The sequence below is a fragment of the Trachemys scripta genome, chromosome 16 (genome assembly GCF_013100865.1).
Source record: "Trachemys scripta elegans isolate TJP31775 chromosome 16, CAS_Tse_1.0, whole genome shotgun sequence".
Taxonomy (NCBI): Eukaryota; Metazoa; Chordata; order Testudines; family Emydidae; genus Trachemys; species Trachemys scripta.
In genome coordinates, this window is record NC_048313.1 from 15,853,021 (window position 1) to 15,878,270 (window position 25,250).

Genomic DNA, 25,250 nt, shown 5'->3' on the forward strand with positions numbered 1-25,250 from the left:
CCTGCCGGGCCCCCCACCCCCAGCCAGCGCCCCTGCCCCGTCCCCGCAGCGCTCCCTGCCGGGACCCCCACCCCCAGCCAGCGCCCCTGCCCCCTCCCCGCAGCGCTCCCTGCCGGGATCTCCACCCCCAGCCAGCGCCCCTGCCCCCTCCCCGCAGCGCCCCCTGCTGGCGGAGGTCGGCGCTGGAGTAGCCAGCCGCTCCTTTCATTCAGCACTTCTAGGAGCACCTCTCAGCAGCTGCCCAGGTCTGCAAACGCCGCTGCAGGTCCCCGGCCGGGCTCTCCGCGTATCTCCCCGGGCTGTGCAGTTCTGAGTGTGGGTGACATGTACCGAGTTGTCTGGTCTCAGCCTGGGGGGCGGGTTCACACTCACTGACTCCTGGGGCAGCTTCCAATCACCCTCCCCTTCCCCCACGCACAGGGAGAGGCCTGGGCGGTTGGGAGATGACTGCGGTATGGGGTACTTGACCCATGGATGGCACACAGAGGCAAAGGCTACGCTGGGAGGGGGGCTGCCTGGTGAAGGCGGATGGATCAGTCTGTGGTTTCGGAGCTCAGCTGGGATGCAGGATACCTGGGTTCTGTTTCCAGTCCTGCGTGACATGGGGTATGTCACATCGTGGCTCTGGGCCTCAGTTTCCCCATCTTTACCGTGGGGAGAACAATCCTGCCTTCATCTGCCGTGTCAATTTGGATTGTTAGCTCTGCAGCACCAGTTCTCACTAAATGCCTGTGGGGCACCTGGCACGACGGGGCCCTGATCTCGGTCGGGGTCTGGGCAGCGCCTGGCCCGATGGGACCCTGATCTCGGTCGGGGTCTGGGCAGCGCCCGGCGCGACGGGGCCTTGATCTCGGTTGGGGTTTGGGCAGCGCCCGGCGCGACGGGGCCCTAATCTCGGTCGGGGTCTGGGCAGCGCCCGGCCCGACGGGGCCCTGATCTCGGTCGGGGTCTGGGCAGCTCCTGGCACGATGGGGCCCTGATCTCGGTTGGGATCTGGGCAGTGCCCAGCGCAACGGGGCCCTGATCTCGGTCGGGGTCTGAGCTGCGCCCGGCCCGACGGGGCCCTGATCTCGGTCGGGGTCTGGGCAGCGCCCGGCCCGACGGGGCCCTGATCTCGGTCGGGGTCTGGGCAGCTCCTGGCACGATGGGGCCCTGATCTCGGTCGGGGTCTGGGCAGTGACGGGGCCCTGATTTTGGGTGGGTTCTGTGCAGCGCCTGGCATGATGGGGCCCTGATCTCATTCGGGGTCTGGGCAGCATCTGGCACAGTGGGGTCCCCGATCTCGGTTGGGGTCTGTGCAGCCCCCGGCATGACGTTGGCCTCGCTCTTGGTTAGGGGCCTCTGGGATGGGGTGGGATTGGGTCACCCATGCCAGTCAAACCAGGATGTTGCGTCTTAGCCAGCTGGGGAGGTAGAGAGCCCAAACCCACACAGGTTGATGGATTCCCCCATTGCCCCCTAAGAGAAAAGTGGGAAGGTCGCTGCTGGGAATGGAAATGGTGGGGGGCATGGGGGAAGTTCGTCAGGGACCCCCCAAAGGGGGAGAGCATAAAAGAGGAGTAATTAACTCAAGGGTCCCCCGGGAATATGGGGTGCTCCCTTTAGAATACTGGGAGCCATGACCCACATCCAGGCAAAACTGTGAGCCCTCTAAGACATAAGAGCCCCTCAAGTTTGGAATGGGGGGGGGAGAGCCTGCTCCCATAATCCCTTGCAGGGGTGAGTCGTGGATGTACAGTAGCCTTGGGGGGCAGATTGTTGATGTATCTCCCCCCACCCGCCGATTCTGCCCTCCCTTTTAACACCCCTGTTTCCCCAGCTGCCCTCCCACTTCCCGGCCCCGGGGAAGGTACCTCCTGGCCCCAGCAGGCAGTCACCTTGCCGCTGACTTTGGGCAGGTGTGTACCCAGCTGGGCATGTGATCCAGGTGTGGGGGGAGGGATTGGAGCTGGAGTCTAGCCTGGCACAGCAGCCAGGCCAGGGTGGAGCGGTGGGGGGGGTCATCGGCGCTAAGTACCCCCCTCCCCCAGCTGTTTACATAGGATTAGAGGACACTCAAGGACTTGGCTAATTCAGATCAGGCTCAAAACCCATCTTGGCTGCCTGAGCCCAGGGTGGGAGGGACGGGCAGAGCCTGGCACAGTCAGCGGCACCGCCCCAGGGTTTGGGATCTGCACGGTCGCCTCTCGTTTTGCGGGTGTCGCAATCGCCGGGGCTGGAGCAAACAGGATCAGCATGCAGGGCCGCGGGGGGCATGGGACATGCCAACCTGCCCATGCCAGCCACAAGAGATCGCAATCACCATGGGGAAGGGGAGCAACCACAGGGAAAGGTGGGGGGCAGCCCAAGGTCAGCTGGAGCATGGGAGAGTCAGAGCGGGGAATAGAACCCAGGCATCCTGGCTCCTAGGCCTCCCCTGTCTCTAACAACCAGCCCCCAGCCCCCTCCCAGAGCTGGGAACAGAACCCAGGCACTGTAGGGGAAGGCATCCAGGGGGGCTTTAGGGGACTCTGAGCTTTCAGTTCTGAATGGCTCAATCTTTGGGCACACGGGAACGTTCACACACAGAGCCAAGCTTAGCGTCTTCCCCGGCTTAGCAGCCCCTGTCCAACAGTGGCCAAAGCCAGGTTCTTCAGAGATAGGTGTGTCCCCCCCCAGCAGGCAGGAATGGGACAATCTGCCCCCGTCAAGGTCTCCTCCTCACACCCCTGCCTTAAACCCCCAAAGCACCTGGTATTTTTAACTCTTTCAAATCTCTCTGCTAGCACAAACTGTTCTATCTCTGGGCCTTCTCCTTAGCAGCATAAACTTCCACCCCCTGCAGGATTCTCCCTGGGTTCCCGGGCCCCACACCGTCCAGTGGGAGGGAGTTCCACAGGCTCCTTGCAGATGGCATGAAGGAGCATTTCCTTTGAACGGCTCTGCACTTGCTTCCTGCCCTGCCAAGGAAAGAGGTGCAGGGGGGTGGCATTGTCACAAGCGTCAGGGAATTGGGCTCTGGGGCTGATCTTGGACCTGGACAAAAGCTTCCTTGTCTTAGAGGGAAGCTGAGTCCAGTGCCAGGTTCATTAGGGTCATGGCCTCTGTGCGCTCGGGCCTCACCGCTTCCCAGTGCAGATGGGCAGAAAAGGACCCAGGCGTCCAGCGTCCGCTTTGCTGGATGAAAACCCGCTCGGAGGTTTTTCTGAAGGCGGGGAGCAAAAGTCTATTTGGGCACCACCTAGTGGCAGCAGGGTGAAAGTGTGGAAGGAGTTGGTCCAGGGTATTACAGACACACAAGGTGGGTGAGAGAAATATTTTCGGGGAGAGAGACACAAGCCTTCGCCGAGCTCTGGGGAAAGTGCTCGGAGCATCCCGGCTAAGTGCAAGCGGAACATGGGTCACACACAGTCCAAGGGATCATTCAAGGTGAGGTGGCCACTATCACCTCTCCAGTCCTAGGGGGGAAAAGGAGCCGGGGGGTTTAGTGAAGATAAGAACGGCCAAACTGGGCCAGACCAACGGTCCATCTAGCCCAGTGTCCCGTCTTCCGACAGTGGCCAATGCCAGGTGCCCCAGAGGGAATGAACAGAACAGGGCAATTATCGTGTGATCTATCCCCTGTCGTCCAGGCCCAGCTTCTGGGGTTTAACCAGGGGTACCCTCAGGTCTGCCAGGGGGCACATCAACTCACCTAGAGATTTGCCTAGTTTTACAACAGGCGACATAAAAAGCACTGGCCAAGTCAGGACACACTAAAATTCCAGACAATGACTTGTTTCTACTGCTCTATAGACTATACACTGAAATGGGAGTACAATATTTATAGTCCAATGGGTTTATTTTATAATTACATGGTAAGAATGAGAAAGTCAGCAACTATTCAGTAATCGTGGGCTGCGACACGCTGGTATTTTTATGTCTGGTTTTGTCAGCAAGTAGTTTTTAAGTGAGGTGTAACTTGGGGTACGCAAGACCAATCAGCCTCCTGCAAGGGGTGCAGTCGTCTGGAAAGGTTGAGAGCCGCTGGTTTAGTGGGTTACAGATTGTTGTAATAAGCCATAAATCCAGGGTCTCTGCTCAGTCCCTGATTTTTAGTGTCTAGCAAAGTTCTGAATTTAAGCTCCCAGGTGCGTCTTTTGCAGGAGTTGGGCAGGTTTCCTGGCAGGACGAGGACTGAGAGGGGAGCAGCGGAGTGATCGCTCTGAGGAGTGTCCACCCACGGGTGAGAGGGTGTCGCTTTTCCGTGCGAGTTCACTAAAGAGCCCAGCGATTTCCCGTCTCCCCCCCACCCCCAAAGAGTTGTTACTGGGGCAGTTCGTGCCCTGGATGAGGTCTGGCATACGTTGTGAGAGACGTCTGTGTGTGTGTGTGTGTGTGTGTGTGAGTGTGTGTGTGTGAGTGAGTGTGTGTGTGTGATTGTGTGAGTGAGTGTGTGTGAGTGAGTGTGTGTGTGCACATGTACACAGGTGCCTCTCTGTACCTTTAAGCATCGCTCTGAGAGACCCATCCAGCGCCCCCTGAAATTGACTGGCTGGCGGCTAGTACTCAGTGTGTGGGAAGGGGACCATGAAGCCAAATGGATCCCCCTCCCCAAACCCCATGTTTGGGAGAGGAGCTGGGATGCTCAGGGGGTGCTCAGCGCCCACACCTGGGAGGGGGCAGCTGTGATACTACAGGATTCCCTCCTCCCCCCTCCCAGCCCACATGGCAGCTAACCTGCAAGACGCGTTCCTGGTTCAGTGTTTTGGACACGGTGCCATCAGCAGCTCAGCCTTCCTGGGCAGCAGAAAAATGTATTTCCTGCCCCTGTATTTTCCAGTGGTGTGATCTGAGGGGGCGGGGGGGGGGGGTCCCAGGCTAGATGGGCCCTGTAACCGGGTCACTACCCGCTCGTAGCCAGGGGTGGCGCCACAGCTTCCCTATGAGATTCCCCCCAGGGCTAACACTCCAGTGTGGGGAGGGGTCGTTAACATGAGCTATTCGAAACCACCCTCCTCCGCCACCCCACAAACCCCACACTCAGCTCACGCGTCTTCTGTCTAGGCCTGGGGGCTTCGTCCAGCCGTCGCTCCTTCCCCCCACCCCGCTCCCGATCTCAGGCTCTCCCTGGTTGTCTAGCAGGAACCCCCCCCCCTTCTGCAGCCCCCGCCATCCCCTTGGGTCTGCCGCAAGGGCCTTGGGGTTCTCAGCAGTTTTCCCTCCCAGTCCCTTTCCCCAGCTTCTCCCCTGCTGATCCTAGTGGCCTGCCTGAATCCCACGTTCGTTTTCCAGTTGACGAGCCCCATTTCCCGTTAAAGGGCCAGGCCACCCTGTGTGGGGCCCGTTGGTCTGACCCAGCACAGACGTTCTTAGGGTCAATGCAAAATCACCTGACCCAAACTCGGGGAAATGTCCCTTATGCCACCCGGCCCCCGTGATGCTGGGGACCAGAGCTGCGGCTGCGGGATGCCTTCCACACTGTCCAGCAGAGGCAGGCAGCGAAGCCAGTGGCACCATGCACCCCAAAGGTGTGGGATGCGGGGGGATGGAGGGGGCTGGCCTAGCTGGGCAATGTGGGGGGCTGCAATGGGGTGCATGTGGCAGGATCTCTGAGCTATGGTGCATGCAGGACCCCCGTCTGCAGGGCTGGAGAAGGCAGACCCTGGCGGCACGACCCCCACGCCCGCAGGGGGGTTCTCCAACGGCTGGTGACGCTCGCCACAGAGCAGCTGCGGAAATCATGGCCTGCAAACATCCGCCACGATCCCCGCGGTGCGACGGCACGGCCAGCCGGCTCCCCTTTGCCGAGCATTGAAAGCCCCCAGTGTTTATTTGTTACAGCTTTACGGACCCGACCCGCCCAAGCCCCATTCAAGAGACGGCGTCTCCGCACATGCGGTGCCGCCACCTCGCTGCCTGACTTAGCACCGCCGGGGACCAGCATGTGTCTATGTGTAGCTTCCTTTATTGCGCCCTGTGCTTCACCCGCTCCAGGCTCCTTTCCCATCATCCCTCGCCATGCGCATAGTGGGCATAACGCCCTCCGATGCAGTGGTGCCCGGCTGTGGCGCCCGCCGCAGGGCCCTCGAGCGACAGGGCTGCCAAGCCGTCCCCTTGTGCCAGCTGCTCCCGGTTGCAGGGGTGATAGCAGGGTCCCCCAGCAGGTTGGCTGGACGGTCCTGCTCAGAGGATCCCGCCGGACATGCATGTGGGAGAGAGAGCAGACAGGTGGCTGAACAAGGCAGCCCAGGAATGCTGGTAAATAATTCAGCCAGACAGCTGATAGTGTCTCCAGATCATACCCAGCAACGCGGGCAGGGGCCGGGACAGGGGGGCGCGGGAGAGCTCTCTCAAGGGCGTCCAGACCCGGAACCGCTCCAGCTACCTCCGGGAAATCCACCTCCCTTGCCCAACGCTCCCTGCCTGTACCTTTCGCCTGAGCCCAAACCGGCCTAACCTGCTCTCCCGAGCCGCCCCCCCAAAGCCGCGCCGGGGAAGGCAGGGAGCTCAGTGCCAGCGTGAGGCGGAGGGAGAGATTTGATGATGCCGCGCCGTTGACTTGGTGAGCCACACGGTGGAGCGCCGGCAGTCCTGCCTAGCAGTGCCCCCTGGCTGGACGGAGGAGGGGACCCCGCCAGGGGTCTGCAAGCCTCACCCAGCCCACCCCACGCACCCCCAGGAGAGCCAGCGGCAGCTGGAGCAGCGGTAAGTGGAGGAAGGGAGGGACCGACTATCGCGGGCGCCTGTGAGCTGGGGACTAGGAGGGCGAGGGAGCAGCAGAGGGACAGAGACGGCTGCGCGGCCTTCGGGGGATAGGGACCGATCTCTCCCGAAGCTCCCACCAGGGCTTTGACCTCAAGGCCACCAGTTCAAATTCAGCCCAGGGCCAGAACAAACCGCCCGGCCCCTCGGTGAGTGAAATGGGCTGGTTGGGTCTCAGGCCAGGTCCCAGTGGCGACGGAACAGCAAGTCGGAGTTAACCAGGCAGAGAGGCCGAAGTGCCAGACGGACCATGGAACCTGAGCTCATGCCTAGAGGGGGCGGGCCCGTAGCAGCATGCGGGGAGGGGGGGTTACTGGCAAGCAGAATATTCCATTGTCCCCACACATTGGCTCGCCTGTGGTCTAGAACCCAGGAGTCCTGGCACCCCAGCACTAGTAACCACTAGACCCCACTCCCCTCCCAGCATGGGGGATAGAACCCAGGAGTCCTGACACCCATCCCCCCCACTCTAATCACTAGACCGCACTGCCCTCCCAGAGCTGGGGTTAGAACCCAGGAGTCCTGACTCCCAGCCTCCCGCCACTCTAACCACTAGACCCCACTGCCCTCCCAGAGCTGGGGATAGAACCCAGGAGTCCTGACTCCCAGCCCCCCCCCCCACTCTAACCACTAGACCTCACTGCCCTCCCAGAGCTGAATCCCACTCCTAAATCCAGAGCGGATCTAGGTGTGAATGGGAGCGAGAGGGTTTATAGCTATTCAGCACTACCGAGGAAGTGCAGGACCGTCCACTGCCACCTATCAGAATGGGGGAGACAGAGAGCCAAGATGCCCCTCGAAGACAAGGAGTAGACAGCTAAGCTGCCCATGGAGGGGTTGGGGTCCTGCTGGCAAACTCCTTCTCCTCTCTCTGCTCAGCCCTGCGTTGTTCCAGGGACCATTCTCCTCCTCGCACCCGGAGGGCACCCCCAGTGAGTTTGCTGGGTGGTGCAGGGGAAGGATGCTCTGCTCAGAGAGGGACGCAGACAACCTCGAAACCTGGGCAATTCCAGACCTCTCCACGTCTGAGCCCTTTACGACACCACACCTGGGCCCCCTGACTTGTGCATTGCAGGTCCTGGGCCGGGTCCCCGGCTGCTGGAGCCCCAGCTAAGGAGCAACGCATGTGCCTGGCTCTGGCGAGCTCTGGTTCAATCCCCTGGCCAGGGCTCCTACAAAACACACTCATTAGAGGTTATCTTCCCTCTTCAGCTGCTGTCCCAAGGAAGGAGCAAATCAGAAGTAATTAGTCTGAAGGCCTTGGAGCCCTGGCTAAGTGCCCTGCGGGGGAGCGGCAGGGAGGAGTGGTTGACTGCCGGAGCATCATACCAGGCCTCTGAGTGGAACAGGTTTCGGGGGACACTCCCTCCTTGATGTCTGGGGTGCCCGGGAGCCCTGCCAGGACTGGGGCTGGCTAATGACACCCTACTAGTCAGGGCTAGCCCTTGGGTTGGGCTCTCTGCTGACAGCTGGCCGGGGTAAAGCGCCGTTGGCCCTCATGGCTCTGCAAATAACCACAAGGATCCCGCTCTCGCTTGTTAAGCCCGTGGTAAGGAAGGGATCGGGATCTCCATTTATCGGATGGGGAAACTGAGGCACAGAGAGGCCAAGGGGCTTGCCCAGCGTCACTGTGAGTCCTGACTCCCAGCCCCCACTGCTTTAACCACTAGACACCACTCCCCTCCTGGAGACAGGATAGGACCCAAGAGTCCTGACTCCCAGCTCTCTGCTCTAACCACTGGACTCCCCTCCCTGAGCCAGGAATAGAACCCAGGTGTCCTGGCTCCCAGGTTTTTGTTCACGGAATAATGGGAATTGGGTGGACCTGGCTGTAGTGAGTTTGACAGGTCTCAGTCCAGTTCAGCAAATGGGACACGGAGCCCAGACTGCTCTCAGCCCCTAGGGAAGGTCCCTCCAGGGGTGGGACGCGGCAGTTGTATAACAGCGCACAGCAACCCCACACAGGCCTGGCTCACCCAGCACTGACATGCAGCCACCTCTGGGGTGGGACGCGGCAGCTCGGTAAGAGCGCAGAGCATTGGCAGAGGGGGACAGTGAGTAGAAACAGAAGGCGATTGGCTGCTGACCTAGCAGAGAATTCACGCAGGCTAGAAACAAGGACTGGAGCCAGGTCGGCCTGTTGGCTGGAGTGCAGGGGCCTCTGGCTCGCTGCCTCTGTGGCCAGGTCTATTTGCTTAAATACACAGGGACTTCACTCCCGCTGGCCGGTCCCTTGCTCCCACCTCAGCTCTGGCAGCCGGTCTGTGGCTGGGGGCTGTCAGTAAAGCAAATGGATTTGAATTCGATTAGCAGCTGGGGAGAGGACCAAAGTAAAACGGCCGGGTGGGGGAGAAACAGAGCAAGCCAGAAGAAAAAGACAAGGAGAGGGAAGGATAAACCAGGGTCTGGATCTTATATGTCTCTGTGGAGTCTCATCTTGAAGAATCTCTCTATACAGATCGCTTTGTGCAACAGTGCAATGCAGCCACCTCTGGGGTGGGGCGTGGCAGTGTAAAACGGTACTCAGGAATTGTGTACAGTGATCACTCTCCCAGCACTGAAATGCAGCTGCTTCTGGGGTGGGTCATGACAGCTGCATAACAGCACACAGCAGTGCCACACAGGGCTGGCTCCCCCAGCACTGACATGCAGCCACCTCTGGGGAGCCTGTGTGTAGAAATGGACCCTGTCTGCATTAGAGTGTGTATGCATGGGGGGGAATGTAGCAAGCCTGGGACCCTGCCAGCATGGGAGAAGAGATGTGTTAGGTGAAGGAGGGATATGGCCTCATCCCACTCCCTTTCTCCCTGCTCTATGCTGACCCCATGCCTGCCTCCTGGGATGTGTCCACGGCCCCTCCCGCCCTGGGCCCCCTCCAGTCCAGCTCCCTGGCATCCACCAGCCTCCGCTTTCCCTGATCCTGCAGTTTGTCAGCGTCCATTATTAACCTGGCTGCTGATGGGCATGGGGGGGCGGGGGCTGGACAAGACGGCCTCAAGTAACCTCAGGGGCAAAGGGACCCAGCTCTGATCGGATACTGTCCCCCCCTCCTTCCCCATGGCCATTTCCCCATGCCTCTCCCTGCCAATGCCTGCCCTGAACAATCCTTGGGGGGGAGTCCTGCTGGGATAGCTTATTTCCCTCAGGGAACTGGTGTAAGCTGTATCAGCTCTTTTGCTGATAGAAGCTGCTGTAACCCACCCCAGAGGCAGCTGCATTTCAGTGCTGGGGGATCCCTGTACTGTGCCGCTGTGCATTGGAATACAGCTGTTACACCTTCACTGGGGGGGGGGGTTTCTCTGGTCTAGCTCCGCTGGCAAACCCTTTCTAGTGTAGACAGGAGTTCCTTGAGTAGCGCTCAGCCCGCGTCTGGGCCCCTGTGTGTGGGGGTGTCGCAGTGTGTCTGTGTGTCTCTCGCGGTGTGTGTGTGTCGCTCAGGCTGTGGGTACGACAACACTGCACCGTGAACCCGGGTTCCCACTCAGGTTTGAGCCCAGTCCCCCTTCCGTCCACACACAAATCAGCCTGACTTGGGCCCGGAACCCCTCGGGACTTGGGCCCACGGCCCCTGCTAAGGAGGGTGGGTCAGAGCCGAGTCTTGCTGAGACTCGGGGCAGAGCCCTGTCACTTCGCAGTATGGAGGCCGGTTGAACCGCAGCCCCGAGCCCGAGGGTCGGCGGAGCAGTGTGGACACGTTAGTGCGGCCGTGAGACCCGGGTCTGGCAAGGGTAATGCTGCAGTGTGGCCGGACGCCCTGGCACGGGCACGGAGCCAGCGAGTCCCCCAGCACGGATCCCGCTCTCCGCTGGGTCTCAGCGTCTGTCTGTCCGTCTCACGGCGTGGCTGCGTCTCGGCGAGTGTTGGCGGGGAGGGGAGTGGGGATGGGGCGCCCGGAGGCGCTGGTGGCTCCACTCCCTTCCCCTCCCAGGCCCTGCCGGCCTCGCGCTGTCAGCCCTTCGCAGCGTGTTTGTCTGTGTGTCTATCACCCACCGCAGCCCCAGGCACCTGGGCCGGGTTGTGGGGAGGTGACGCTCCCCCTCCCCCGGGTGACTCGGCCCCCAGAGAGGAGCACAAAGGGGGTCCAGCCTACAGCTGAACTTGCTAGGACCTGATGGGGTCCCTCTGCCCTGCTTAGGACCCCCCCACGGGGGAAACTCTGGCCCCACTTCAGTAACCAGAGCCCCTGTTGCCAAACCCTCTTCCTCCAAACCTCCCAGGGCAGAGGGGCAGGACGGGGTCCCCACTCCATCTCCTCCCAAGCCCCTGCCTCCTGCACAGAGCTGGGGGGAGGTGTGGGCAGCACCAGGGCCGATGGCAATAGCTGATGTGCCCCCTCCCCTGCTCTGCCCCTGCTCTCTGTGCCCCACACAGGGCAAGCTGCATGGGGCAAGGCCCCTCTGCTGCACCCTATTCCCGACCTGGCCCCTCCCCAGAGCAGAGATCCCCCCACCCCTCCCCATACACACACCAGCCCCTTCCCTGGAATTTTTGCCCAGTTGGGTACCAAGACCAGGATCCTGCCAGCATCCCAAACGCCTGGGGTCCATCTGCCCCCGGTGATGCCCCCTCCAGCCCCTCCCAGTGCCCCCCATACCAGCCAGATGCCCGCTCTGCTCCCCATTCTATTCTCCCAGTGCTGCCACTCCCCTGGGCTCCTCTGCACGGCACAGGGGGCATGGGGGGCTCTGGGTTTCCTCCTCCCATCCCTCTGCTGAACGCTGCCTCTGGGGCAGGGGCAGGGACAGGGGCAGAGGAAGTGGCAGGCTGGCTGCAGTGCCCCCTACTGGGAGAGGCCAGGACTGACGTGGCCAGGAGCTCGCCACCCCAAAACCAGCACCTCCTGCTGGGAAAGGCCGGGACTGGGATTGCAAACAGAGCGACTTTGATTCAGCTGGGGGGGGGAAGTGCCAGCTGATTTTCTAAACAGGTGTGAACTGATTTTTTAGCTCAGAAAGGCCTTGTGGGGGTGCAGAGGGGAGTGGAACCCCCCCCCCAATGCAGTGTGGTCCCAGCTCTCGCTCTCTGGCAGGGGAATCTGAGGCCGAGAGCAAGTTTGCAGCCCCCTTCGTCCTGTCCAGACTTGCTGCTGAATCCCACAAATGCTTCTCGCTGGGGCGGGAGGCGGGAGGAGGGGAAGGGCCCCAGAGAGAGGGAATGGGAGAGGGAGGGAGGGAGGGAAAGAAGTGCAGGAAAAGGAGCACGTGAAGGAGTGATAGAGGGGGCAGGAACGGAGGAGAAAACTGGAGCCGCTCGACCTTTGGCCAGCCTCGGTTTGTCTTTCAGAGGGAAGATGGCAGAGAGCTCCCTGTACACACAGCGCCTAGAGGCCATCGTGGTGAGTCGACCCCTCCCCACCCCCAGGGACCCCGGCCAAGACAGGACTAGGGCACAGGAGAGGCCCACAGCTGGTGCCCCCGAGGGCAGTGGCAGGGACAGAGGAATCCAATTCGACAGAGGACAAATATGCCTCCGAGAGCCGGAGAATGGAGCAGCCGGGAGCTCCCCCCACAGCCAGCGCTCCTGCCCCGCTCCCCACAGCGCCCCCTGCTGGGAGAGACTGGCACCGGACTAGCCACGCGCTCCCCCCACAGCCAGCGCTCCTGCCCCGCTCCCCACAGCGCCCCCTGCTGGGAGAGACTGGCACCGGACTAGCCACGCGCTCCCCCCACGGCCAGCCGTCCAGCTGTCCAGGCAACAGGTGCGGGGCGGAGGGGGACTTAGTCCAGTTTCTGTGCCTGCTGGAGCTGACCACCGGCCTGTTCGTCACAGCGGTGACCTCCTGTCTCTGCAGGCCCAGGGGCTGGGCTGAATCCTGGAGCCAGGAAGCTCTTAGCAGCCAGGGGAGTAACTTGAGCCCGGCTCCCCCTGACTTCCCCCCCCTCCGTCATTAACAGATCAATTATTCAGCAGGCCGTGGCTCCAGAAACAGCTTTTCTCCAGTCCAGGCCTTTCAGGCTGAGAGAGGGACCTGGAGCCCGGCCCAGCCCAGCCCAGCGCAGCACCCTGGGAAAGGGGGGTGGGGGAGAAGGGGGATCGGGCAGGGGCCGGGATGGAACAGCAGGCATGTGGGGGTAGCGATATGCATGGGCCCACACGACATGGACATGGGTGTGAACAGCATTTGTGCCCTGCGTGTGCACACGGGGTGAATAGTGTCAGGAACACGCGTGTGCACAGAGGTTGTGATGCAGCAGGCAGAGCCATGTGCACAGGGCAATGAAGAGCAACAGAGACACGTGTGTGCACGAAGGCAAACGGCAACAGGGACACACATGGGCATAGAGGCATGAAAAGCAGCGGGGACTCACACGTGCACTCGGAGAATGAACAGAAGCAAGGACGCATGTGCACGGGTGGTGAACAGGGTCAGGGAAAACACATGTGTGCATGGGCTGAATAGTGTCAGGGACACACATGTGCATTCAGTGGGTGAACAGCAGCAGAGACACACGTGTGCATGAGTGAATAGTGTCAGGGACAGGTGTGTGCACGCGGGGTGAACAGCAGCAGGGACACATGTGTGTGCATGGATGACTAGTGTCAGAGACACACGTGCACTCAGAATGCACAAAAACAAGGACACGTGTGTACATGGGTGGGGAACAGGGTCAGGGACAACACATGTGTGCAGATGGGTGACTAGTGTCAGGGACACGCGTGTGCACGTGGGGAGAACAGCAGCAAGGACACGCGTGTGCATGGGTCAATAGTGTCAGGGACACACGTGTGCACTCGGAATGCAGCAAAGCAAGGACACGCATGTGCAGATGGGTGACTAGTGTCAGGAACATGCGTGTGCACACGGGGAGAACAGCAGCAAGGACACGCGTGTGCATGGGTGAATAGTGTCAGGGACACGCGTGTGCACTCGGAATGCACAGAAGCAAGGCCACGTGTGTGCAGGGTGGCGAACAGGGACAGGGACAACACGCGTGTGCAGATGGGTGACTAGTGTCAGGGACACGCGTGTGCACTTGAAATGCACAGAAGCAAGAACACGTGTGTGCAGGGTGGCGAACAGGGACAGGGACAACACGCGTGTGCAGATGGGTGACTAGTGTCAGGGACACGCATGTGCACGCGGGGAGAACAGCAGCAAGGACACGCGTGTGCATGGGTGACTAGTGTCAGGGACACGCGTGTGCAGATGGGTGACTAGTGTCAGGGACACGCATGTGCACGCGGGGAGAACAGCAGCAAGGACATGCGTGTGCATGGGTGACTAGTGTCAGGGACACGCGTGTGCATGCGGGGAGAACAGCAGCAAGGACACGCATGTGCATGGGTGACTAGTGTCAGGGACACGCGGGTGCAGATGGGTGACTAGTGTCAGGGACACGCGTGTGCCCGCGGGGTGAACAGCCGCAGGGACACGCGGGTGCCCTGGGCCGGGTCTATCCCGTGCCCGCTCCGCAGGGTCCCCACTGGCCGCGCCAGGGTTACAGCCCCGGCGCCACAGCCCGGGCCGCCCGCGGGAGCGCACGTGGGCTCCCCCCGCCCAGGGCCCTTTGTCCGCGGCTCGCCGCGTCTGGCCCCGCAGGGCGGCGGCTCCAGCCTCACTCCCGCTGCTCCCCGGCTGCAGGGGCGGCGCAAGGTGCAGGAGCGGATCCTCCGGACGCGCCGGGAGCTGGAGGAGGAGAAACTCCGAGCCCAGCAGCTCAAGGTACCGGGAGCGGGGGCGGTGGGTGAGGTCTGTGGGGGGTGTAAGGGGAGCTGGGGGGGGAGGGGGTGGGGTCTCCTGTGGGGGGTGCTTGGGGGGATGGGAGGTGTTAGGGGGATGGGGTCTCCTGGGGGTGAGGGAGCGGGGTCTGTGGGTGGTAGGTGACTTGCGGGGTGGGGTCTGTGGGGGGTGTTAGGGGACATGGGGGGGTCTGTGGAGGGTGGGTGGGGGTTAAGGGAGCTGGGGGGTGTGGTCTTCTGGGATGTGAAGGGATGTGGGTGGCATCTGTGGGGCCTGGGGGGGTGTTAGGGGACCTTGGGGGTGGGGGGGGGGGCTTTTGGGGGGGGGGTCTGCGGGGGGTCAGCCCAGCAAAGGGGTGCTGGGGTCCCTGGCTGCCTTGGGAGTTGTGGGGGCAGGGATTGCTTGCCAGCATGGGGTGCTGGCTGCTGGGGGATTTGGGGGGTGACAGGTTCCTGCACAGGGACCCCCTCCCCCCCCATAGGGTGGTGGCTACCTCAGCCCTGCTCTGTGCAGCACATGGCAAACCCCTTGGCACTGATGTGAGCTGGGGGGAGGGGCCACGTGCATTTTGCTCAAGGTGGGGAAGCAACTCCCACCACCCCACTTTTCCTGGCCTGGGGTCCACCCACGGCACAGATCCTATTACCAGTCAGAGGCCACCGGCTGCCTGGCTCCTGGGGCAGGTGGAGCCACCTGCCAGGTGCTGAAGTGCCACGGGCCACCGAACCGGAGCGTGTGTGTGGATGCGGTGCAGGCGTGTGTACACGTGTGTGCGGCTGTGGCTGTCCACGTGTGTGCATGTGCATTTGTGTGTCCATGCCTGTGCACGTGTGTGCATCCCTGGTCAGGCATTGTGCACGAAGCATGAGTAGCAGCAGGGTCACAGGTGTAGTCGGTGTGTGCGTGTCTGTATGTCCCCGTGTACATGTATGGACGCTATACTTGGACACACGCGTGCATGGAGCAGGAGCAATGGCAAGGAGACGTGGGCTGGGGGTGAGGAGCTGTAATAGAACACATGGGGCGTGTCGATGTCCATGTGACTGCGTGACAGCATGGGTGCATGGCTGTATGGCGCTGGGGGGGGCACGTGGGTACATGTGGCCTCGATCCGGGGCGTGGGGGGAGGGGCTGGCTGATAGAGGATGCTCTACTCTCTTCCACCCCCCCCCCAGAGGAAGTCCCTGCGAGACCAGTGGCTGATGGAGGGGTCGTGTCTGCCCCCCGAGAACAACCCCACCTCCCCACTATGGCAGACACAGTCCCGCATCCAGGAGCTAGAGCAAGACCTGTCCAGGTAAGGAGAGGGCAGTGGGTACGTCGCAGGGGAGATCTGCAGCGGGCCTCTTCCCCGGGAGGGATCACAAAGCGTTTTACGTGCTTCCCCCAGCACTGAAATGCAGCCACCTCTGGGGCGGGGCTTGGCAGCTCTTTAACGGCCACACAGCAATGCAGCACTGGGGAATTACTCATTCAGCCTGGAGCTACAGCCACCTCGCAGGGCAGGGCAGGGCAGGGCTGCTGATTAACTCCCACCCAGCAAACTGCCTGGGGATTGCTCACTGGATGCTGAAATGCAGCTATCTCTGGGGTGAGGCGTGCAGCTGTTTAACAACCACCCAGCAGTTCGGGGCAGGAAGGAAGATCTGATGGGGATTTTAGGGAAGCAAGGTGGAAGCAGCCAGATTTGGAATTGGGGATTGGCCGCCCAAACTTTTGATGGGGGACATGAGCCCTCCGTACGTCACCCCCTCCCCTGCCTGGACCGGAAGAAGCAGGCGGGTAAAACACAGCAAAGGAATCTGACATTTACAAAGCAGACAAACTGCCTTCGCGACAGCTTCTGTGGTTTCAGACCAAGCGCTGAGGGAATCAAAAGGAGGACACGGGGCGGGGAGGTGACTGAATGCCGAGTAAGCAGCACTCCGCAGGATTAAATCACCGCTCAGAACAACGGGCAAGACGAGGCACAGCTGAGCAAGCCGCACGCGTTGAATTTGGAAGTTCACCCTGGAACTTTTTATCCCTGTGCACGGGGGGACCCCCGCCCTGGGGTCCATCCATCTAAAGGGGCCTTTGAGATCTCTCTGCCCAATCAGAGCTGCTTTCACGCAGCAATCTCACAGCGCTTCGTCAGGGCAGGGGGAAACTGAGGCACAGAACAGGGCAGTGACTTGCCCAGGGCCACAGGGTGAGGCAGGAGCAGAGCTGGGAATGGAACCCAGGAATCCTGACTCCCAGTCCCCCCGCTCTAGCCTCTAGGTTTACAGTTGCTCGGACCAGTGCGTCCCTCCCCCGGCTCCCCCTTCTCCATCGTGTCAAACATAAGCTGCTTGTCGTCTCTTTCCCGGCCTCTCCCCACCGGACCAATTGTCTCTCATTGAGCTGCCAACTCCCGGCTCCAGCGCCCGCCTGGACCCTTTGCAAACCAGCCCTGCGGTGCTTTCTCCCTGCTTAGGAGCAGCTCCCCGTAACCCCCTAAAAGCGCCTCATTATCCACCTGCAAATCCCTCCCCTTTGCCAGGAGGCCTGCAATCAACCCGAGAAGGGCTGAGCTGAGCTGGGCTTGTTTCCTTGGGCTGCCTGCCTGTCTGTAACCAGCTGGTGTCTCTTGCCCCAGACATAGATCGGACGCTCTCTACAGCACCTACCACAATGCTGGGACGCTTAGGCTTTCCCGTAATACACCTAATCATAGCCAGAGATTTTGCTGCTTCTCAAAACCAGAGATAGGGCACCCAGGAGACCTGACTCCCAGGCCCCCTTGCTCCAACCCCTGTGCATGGGAACACGGAACAAACAAGAAGGATATTGGCAACGTGATCTAATGTCAATGTGCCCATTTATACAGAACCCGCCATTTCAACCAGCCGGGTTAGAAAAGCCAATGAAACTGGCGTGCACATGGGAATAAACTGGCAGGGGTGTGTGCGTGTGAATGCACATGCTAGTTAGGGAGACACCCCTTCAGTCTGGCACGTGGAATCGGAACTGTTCGCCTATGTGGCTTAGTCCCTATACTGCTCCCAAATAAAGGAGATTTCCCTTTTGATCAGGGTTCCCTTGCATCAGGTGCTGCCCAGACATAGTGAGGGACAGTCCTTGCTCCAGAGAGCTCACAGGCTAAATACATAAAGGATGGGAGGGGAAACTGAGGCACGATGAAGGGAAACATCTTGCCAGGGATAGAACCCAGGTGTCCTGACTTGCAGGGGCCTGTACTTTAGTTTTTGCTCCTGGGACATCGTAAGAGGCCAATGGGGTTTTTACCCCCAACAGGCAGGGGCCAGCGCAAAATTCTACATGGCCGAACTGAGCTCAGCTTCTCTGCTTTCCTGCCGGGGAGCAGGGTCGGCCCCAGTCCCCACGGAAAGGGACCCAGCCTGGGAGCTTTTCTCTCCCTCTCTCTGCAGCCTCCAGTCCCAGATGCAGCAGCTGGATAACCCGGAGCGTCATGGCAGGCCCCACAAGGCCTTGGAAGATGCCAAGCAGCCAGCAGGGGGCAGCTGTGAGGTAATGCAGCGGGGCAGAAGGAGGGGGGAGGGCATGCTGCAACAGGAGCTGTGGGGCAGGGGGAGCCCCCTCTGCGTGCTCCCAACGATTAACTCCTGGGTGGGCACATGGGGCGGGTAAGAGGGCAGCGGGGGATGGGACAGGCTCAGTGCCCCCCGAAGATCTAGTGGGGTCCCTCTGTGGTTATGCAGACAGCACAGCCTGGCGGTGAACGTGCTGCCTGCGGGGGGCAGAGTCTCCTAACCCCCACCCAGCCCTCCCCTGCTACTCAAGGGGGAGTCGGACCCCTCTGCCCCCTGGCCTGATTTGGTGCCATTTCTTTGAACCTGGCGGCTAAAAACACAATACTGGTTGTGCCCTGACATGTAAAACATTCTGGCCACTGACCAGACGGGGGCCTGCCACCTATTGTAATTACCCCTGGACAGGCCACTGGTTGGCTAAGTTGGGGGGGCTTTCGGCCTCCCCAGTCCGCCCCTGCTGAGCGGCTCCTTTTCTATCCCTTTCCCTGCCTGGGGTTGTCTCGTCTCTACGGTTTATCGCCTAAATTCTTCCTCCAGGCCTGTGTCTGAGCCTCTGGCCTCTTTTCAGGACTCCTGGGTTCTCCTTATGTTTCCTTTGGGCTTCGATCGCTTCCTTCTTGGGCTGCAAAAACAACCCCAGAGGAGGCAAAACTGACCCCTGGCAAACAGGAGGCCGGAGCCATTCTGGGCCAATACATTGTCCCCAGTCCCCTCCCCAAGCTGTCCCCCCACCCCCTAAGGCGCCCGTGTCTCTCTTTCAGGCCCGGGGGGCTGGCTCTGCTTCGGCAGGTGAGTTGTTCCCTGTTGGCTGGGAAAGCGGCCGGGGCTGGTTTCCCCAGGGGGTCATGGCTAGGTCCCTTCCTGAGGCTCGGGGGGGCTCAAGGGGGTCGAGACTCAGGGAATGGGGGGGGTTGGTGTCAGCCGCAGGACGTGAGCTGGCGATGGGATGGTGCCGCAGCGTGTGGGGAGGGAGTGGGACCCCACAGCTCAGGTCGTGGGGGTCTGGGGGAGTAGCCGGCTGGGGAAAGCCTGCATGCCCAGAAGCTGACCACGTGGGCAAGAGAAGGGAACGGCCCCTGCTCTGCGGGCTTGTCCCAGGGCTGAGCATGGAGGCTGGCGACTGGGGAGGGGGCGTCCCAATGTAATATCGATGGGGTGGGGGGCTCCTCTCCCTATAGGGGGTCCCTCTGGGGCAGGGCAGAAGAGGGAGGGTGCAGGAGAGCCTGTCTCGGTGATCGACCCGGCCTCCTTTCTCTTCCAACCAAACCCAGGCGGGGGGGGTTGTGGCTGCGAGACCGAACCTGCCCTCCGCCTGGCTCCAGTGCCCCCCAAGAGGGCCATGCGACCAGCAGCCCGGGAGACCCTGGAGAACGGGGATGTGTCGAGAGCAGGTGAGCGTTCGGACGGGGCGGGGCACCATCACTCCCAGAGCCCTGGCCCGGGAGCTAGGCCAGTACTACAGGGCAGCCGGGGCCAAATCGCAACCTGGGGATTCCTGCATGGGAAGTGGTTAGAGTGGGAGGCTGGGAGCCAGGACTCCTGGGTTCTATCCTGGCTCTGGGAAGGGAGGAGGGTCTAGTGGTTAGAGCAGGGGGCTAGGAGCCAGGACTCCTGGGTTCAGATCTCAGCTGGGGGATGGAAGGTTGGCGCAATGGGGAGAGGAGGGTACTGGGAACCAGTATCCTCGGGTTCCTTTCCTGACTCTGCCACAACTTCCCCAGGTGGCCTTGGGCCATTCTCCTAGTGAACCATTCCACGTAGGGCCCCTAAGGACACCACGGCTGGCTCTCCGCTACCCCTCTTTGGGGCCAGGGTGTTACATAAAACCCCTTATAGAGTCCCCAAAGAGAGTCAGTTTATAACCCCCAGATCTAGAGCCTCCATCACTTCCTCTCAGAGACATCCCCCCCGCTATTCCCCTGGCCCTCAGCTCCAGCTCAGAAGACAGTAGGCAACTCCGGCCTTCAGCCTGGCAAACTCCTCTGGTACCTTCAGCCTTCCCCCAGGGCCCTTTACATCCTCCTGCCAGGATCTCTTCCCTCTCTGATTCTCCTGGATCCCTCATAGCCCCAGCTGCTGCCCCCGCCCCCTTGATTGGCCCAATTGGGCACAGCTGTACCCTATGTCACAGGAAGCCGGTCCAGCTCCTCTGTGCTGACAAGTCACCTCCCTGTTTGTGCCTCGGTTTCCCCACCAGTCACATGGGACCGATCTTCCCCCGGTGCCCTGCGTGGGGCGGCTCAGGCCAGAGAGGTCTGTGAAGCGCTCTGTAATGCAGGGAGGCCTCCTGCTTGGGGACGGGTCTGAAGGATCCCCCCAGGTGATGCTGTTGCCTAGAGACCAGTATCTCCTCAGCCACCTTGGGACAGGTCCCCCTCCCCCTGGGGCCATGGGGAGAGATCCAAGGGGCTGACCCATGTTCTCTTTTGCCTTCAAGGTCCCTTTGGCGTGGAGGGTGTTGGCCCTGGGGAGGGCAAGACTGACACCAGCTCTGCGGCTCCGGGAACTCAGGATGACGGGGCGGGGGCGTCCGCCAAGCAGCCGGAGAAGCTGGGTGTGGGCAAGGTGGAGATGATCATTAGAAACCACCTGGGCCAGGAAGTGGGCAGCATGGACGCCATCGGGCGGACGTCCCCGGAGACGGAGGGGGAAGCTCCCCGGGGAGAGAACGGGTTGGAGGAGACTTGGGACGGAAGGACCGAGCGGGAGTCGCAGAGCCCGCCCGCCCTTGTGAGTGACGCCCTGGACAGCGGGATGGAGGAGAGCGTGGCAGGGGAAGGGAGCAGAGAAGGGCCGGAGGGGGAATCCGGGGCACTGGACGGGGAGGCGCAGGCCCTGCCGGATGAGAACTGCTGCCTCGATTCCCCAAGGCCCGAGCCGGACGGGGAGCTGGAGGAACCGAGCGGGATCGTGGAAGAGCGGGAGATCTCGGCTGAGCCTGCCAGGGGAGCCACGGGAATGGAGGAGACAGAGGCTGCCCAGAGGGCTCAGCGCAGGGCAGCAGAACCAGAGAGGCCGGAGGAGCTGGGACCCACCCAGGGGAGAGGCCCTATGTGGCAGGGGCCCGCTAGGGAACCGGAGCGTCAGGTGTCCCCCGGGGCAGAGCGTCCCCAGGCTGCAGGGATGGGGGAAGGAGCAGAGACAAAGGCTTATTCGCAGGACCAGATCCCCTCCCCCCAAGAGGCTAAAGGAGCTCTGCAGGACCAGATCCCAGCTCTGCAGGACCAGATCCCCTCCCCCCAAGAGGCTAAAGGAGCTCTGCAGGACCAGATCCCAGCTCTGCAGGACCAGATCCCCTCCCCCCAAGAGGCTAAAGGAGCTCTGCAGGACCAGATCCCAGCTCTGCAGGACCAGATCCCCTCCCCCCAAGAGGCTAAAGGAGCTCCGCAGGACCAGATCCCATCAGTTGTCCAGGACCAGACCCCTTCCTCTCTGCAGGAGGCTGAAGTATCTATGCAAAACCAGATCCCAACTGTGCAGGACCAGATCCCATTGTCTCTGCTGGAAGTTAAAACATCTCTTCAGGGCCAGATCCTCTCACCACAAGAGGCTAAGGCAGCGCTCCAGGACCAGATCCCTTCCTCTCTGCAGGAAGCTAACGCATCTCTCCAGAACCAGATCCCATCTCCCCAAGAAGCTACAGTAGCTCTGCAGGACCAGATCCCTTCCTCTCTGCAGGACCAGATCCAATCTATGCGGGACCAGATCCCTTCCTCTCTGCAGGAAGCTAACGCATCTCTGCAGGACCAGATCCCTTCACCCCATGAAGCTAAACATTCATTCCACAGCCAGATCCCCTCCAGCCAAGAGCCGATCCCTGCCCTTCACGGGGAACTACCACTTACCCCACGGGAGTTGCCATCTGGCGGAGCACCAGGCCTGGAGCAGGTGCCTTCCCGACCCAGGGAGAGCATGGCCCTGAAAGGAGGCAGCGGCACTGGCCCGGTTCCATCGACTGCAGAAGAAACCACCGAAAACCTGGGGAAGCTCCACCCGGAGCAGCAGCCTCTGCTCAAGGAAGCCTCTGGGCTCCGAACGGGCCAGAAGGCCCCACTAGATCCCGTGGCCAGGAGCCTGCAGCCGGGAGCTGGCACCTTGAAGTCGCTGGCAGCTGTGAGCCCAGAGGCCCCGACATACACCACCGCCTCTGCCAACACCGCCTCTCCGTGCCAGGGCAGGAGCGCCACCACCCCCCGGCCGGGAGACGGGCAGGAGACGGGCAGACGCAAGCAGAAGACGTGCCAGTGCTGCTCTGTCATGTGATCCCGGGCGCTGGGATGGGGCGGCGAGAGCCCCAGCCGGAGACTGGCTGAGCAGAGGGACCTTGCTCCGGTGACTGGGGGCCCCTGCAGACGCAGCTCAGCCCCTGGTGTTTGAATTCCCCCGGGAGGCTGTGCATTTGTACCGCCTGTTTTCCTATGGAGAGGTGCCTGGGGTAGGCAGTTAGTTTTGGGGGGCACCTGTCTCCTGCTGGCAAGACGTGGTTGCTGCGCTAATTTCATGTCTGATCGGTTCTGTCCCAAGCCCCTGCACAGAGGGGTCCTTTTCCTTCCGTCTCTGCCCCCCTCTGGAGCTCCGAGTGCTGGGCAAAGGGGGGAGGGGCGGGGGGTCTCCTGTTCCTGGGTGTTCAGGGCCCCAGCTCACACTTCTGCACACGCCTGTATACACGCACGCTCGCCCCCCCCGCATGAATGCACATGCATGCACACACGCCCCTGCCCGAATACAAACCTCTGCATACAAACACGTGTACACGCGCCCGGTCTCCCGCACACCCCTGACTATGCAGACAAGCCCCCAGGTACAAATACATGCTCACAAGTGCACGTACACCTCCCCCCCCCCCAGTACAGAAGTACACAGGGACACAATGCTTACCCCTCTGCACACAGACACTGCACACGCATCACAGCCCAGACCGCTGCACTCACACACAGGCCCCACACAATCGCAGGTGCACTGGGGCACACTGGCAGGCACCTGGCCAGAGGCCGGTGCACACCCAGACGTACACGCACGAGCACGTGGGATCGCTCAGCGTCCAGCTGAGCTGGGCCCGGCCTGGCTGCCTGCTCCCCAACGTCTTGGCCGAGAGACCTTTCCCAGAGTCATCGCCGCGCCCCAGAAACCGCCTCCTCCCACAGTCCTCAGCACAGCTTTCCCGCGCCTGCATCTGCCCCTTGCAGGACCAAACCCCCTTTCCCAGCTCTGGCTCGGGCAGCCCTGGAGCTCAGTAAGGGGACAGGCTGGAGCAGCCTGAGGTATTTCGGTGTCCCGGAGGATCTGGGCATCCGTAGAACAGCCCCCAAAGCTGGGTTTGTCTCTCCCCGCCCCCCCTTTTAACCCGCTCTTGTTTGGAATGAGGGAGTGTGAGCCAGGCACGCGGGCTGGCCTTGAGCCGTCCAGCAGGGGTCAGTACTGAGTGATTCGCCATTAAAGTCACTTTCCATGGGAAGCTGCTGTTTGTGACTGTGTGGGGGAGACCAGACCGCAAGTGTGAACAATCGGGACGGGGGTGGGGGGGAATAGGAGCCTATGTAAGAAAAAGACCCAAAAATCGGGACTGTCCCTATAAAATCGGGACATCTGGTCACCCTACCCCGTGATGGCCTGCTGGGTGCTGTGCCCGCCTCTGCCATTTTACTACTGGGTGACGTGGGCAAGTCCCGGCCCCTCTCTGGCTTCAGTTTCCCCTCCCACCCTCTTTGTCTCGGTGAGCGTTGCCGGGCAGGGACTGTCCCTCGGTGTGTGTCTGTGCAGTGCCCAGCCCAGCGAGACCCAGCGCCCAGCCTGAAGGGGACTTTGATCTCGGTCGGGGTCTGTGCCCTGATCTAATAATAGGGGCTGATCCCCATTTCAGAGAGGGGAAGGCTGACCTAGGGAATCGTTGCTCCCTCGGCAATACGCCCTCCCTCCCCGTGCTGAGAATAGGGCTCCTGGGTTCTGGCCCAGCTCTGGGAGACAAGTGGGGTCACGCGCATTGCAGCAGTCAGGACCCTGCTTCCTGTGCTCAGCTCTCTAGTGAGGGTGGGAGGCTGGATTGCTGGGTTCTAGCCCCAGCTATGGGAGGAGAGTGTGGTGTAGTGGTTAGAGCAGGACTGGCCTGGGCGTCAGCGACTCCAGATTTATACCCCAGCGCATCCTTGAACCCCGGTGCTGTTACTCCGGCTTTGCAGCCCTGGTTCCACGTCTGGGCTTGTGTTCTCGCGAGGGGCTGCCCAGATTTCAGCCCCCAACTGCGGACGGGGGCAGCAGCTCCGAGCTGCTGTTTGCCCCCAGTGCTGCAGTCCGGGCCGTGACAGCGGGAGACCAGACTCACGCCCCGCCCCGGTCTCTGCCATGCTGCATAGACTGTCCCATCACCCAGGGCCCTGCTGCCGCCTTCACCCTCCTGAAACCTTCCCCCAGGGCCAAATCTCCCCCCTGACGAGCTGCCAGCTCCGAGCACGTCCCAGCAAGGGGTGCTGGGCAGACGTCACCGGGTGATGCTCAGCGTCTCGCCTGAGCCTGGATTGTCCGTTTTAAACGCTTACAGAGCCGCTGGATCCCCAGCTGGTGTAGATCAAGGCAGTGTCATTGGCCCTGGCCGCTGAATGAAATCAGTGGGAATTCAGCACTGGGAGCTTCCCAGGGGCGGAGGGGGGTCCAGCTTTCCCCACAGGTGGGAATTCAGCACATCCCCGTGAGGCTGCGGGGGTTAAAGTCAAGTGAATTGAGATCGGATGGGGGGGGCAGATCTCCCTCTTCTCTCTACTCAATAGGCTGGGCATGAAATTCAAACTGTCCCCCCCCCCCGCCTTGGTTTGATGTCTGCCAAGTGTTGTCCTCATGCTTAGTAGGGACTCAGGACACCTGGATTCAATTCCTGACTTATCGCCTCACTGTGTGACCTCGGACAAGTGACTTCATGGCTGTGTGCCTCAGTTTCCCTCGTTTAGACTGTGAGCTTTTCCGGGGAGGGCTTGTGTCATTGTGTCTGGGCAGCGCCCAGCCCGACGGGGCCCTGTGGCTGCCCATCATTGCAGCTGGAAAGCACGGAGGATTGTTACCAGTCAGCTGTAGCAAGGAGACTGGAACTCAGCTCCTGGCGCTGAAGGGGAATCGCTGTGAGCAATGCAGGGCCTATGACACACAGCTAAGCCAAAGCAGCAGAGGGCAGTGGCGTTACCTGCGTTAGCCAGCTTGTTACAATATTAAGGGGTTCACCTCATTGGTCCCACATGGGGGGGGGTCTCTTCAGGGCCGTAGTCCTGCATCGTCCAAGCAATTGCTCAATTCAGGTCCCCTCCCATGCAGGTCCCAACCCCTCC

The 25,250-nt window shown here is 61.3% G+C and overlaps 1 protein-coding gene across 5 annotated transcripts; it reads left to right on the forward strand.

Moving 5' to 3' along the window:
• The first annotated feature begins 439 nt into the window (after window positions 1-439).
• PALM3 (paralemmin 3) lies at window positions 440-23,395 on the forward strand. Of its 5 annotated transcripts, none has more exons than XM_034792263.1 (9): window positions 440-606; window positions 12,007-12,058; window positions 14,306-14,386; window positions 15,580-15,701; window positions 17,818-17,917; window positions 18,702-18,729; window positions 19,212-19,331; window positions 20,378-21,600; window positions 21,646-23,395. In XM_034792263.1, the coding sequence occupies exons 1-9, from the start codon at window positions 455-457 to the stop codon at window positions 22,201-22,203; spliced, it is 2,436 nt and encodes an 811-aa protein (XP_034648154.1). In that variant the 5' UTR covers window positions 440-454; the 3' UTR covers window positions 22,204-23,395. The 5 variants fall into 5 exon arrangements, with proteins under 5 accessions (XP_034648154.1, XP_034648155.1, XP_034648153.1 ...); XM_034792264.1 differs by having other exon boundaries at window positions 20,378-21,123; window positions 21,187-23,395; XM_034792266.1 differs by lacking the exon at window positions 440-606 and adding exons at window positions 6,279-6,666; window positions 7,936-8,272 and having other exon boundaries at window positions 20,378-23,395.
• Window positions 23,396-25,250: the final 1,855 nt, after the last annotated feature.

Bases quoted from the DNA above. Each gene is read 5' to 3' on its own strand.
- PALM3 (XM_034792262.1), top strand. From the start codon at position 455: ATGGGGTACTTGACCCATGGATGGCACACAGAGGCAAAGGCTACGCTG. The intron at 607-12,006 runs GTATGTCACATC...TTTGTCTTTCAG, and splicing joins CCAGTCCTGCGTGACATGGG to AGGGAAGATGGCAGAGAGCT. The intron at 15,702-17,817 runs GTAAGGAGAGGG...CTCTCTCTGCAG, and splicing joins CTAGAGCAAGACCTGTCCAG to CCTCCAGTCCCAGATGCAGC.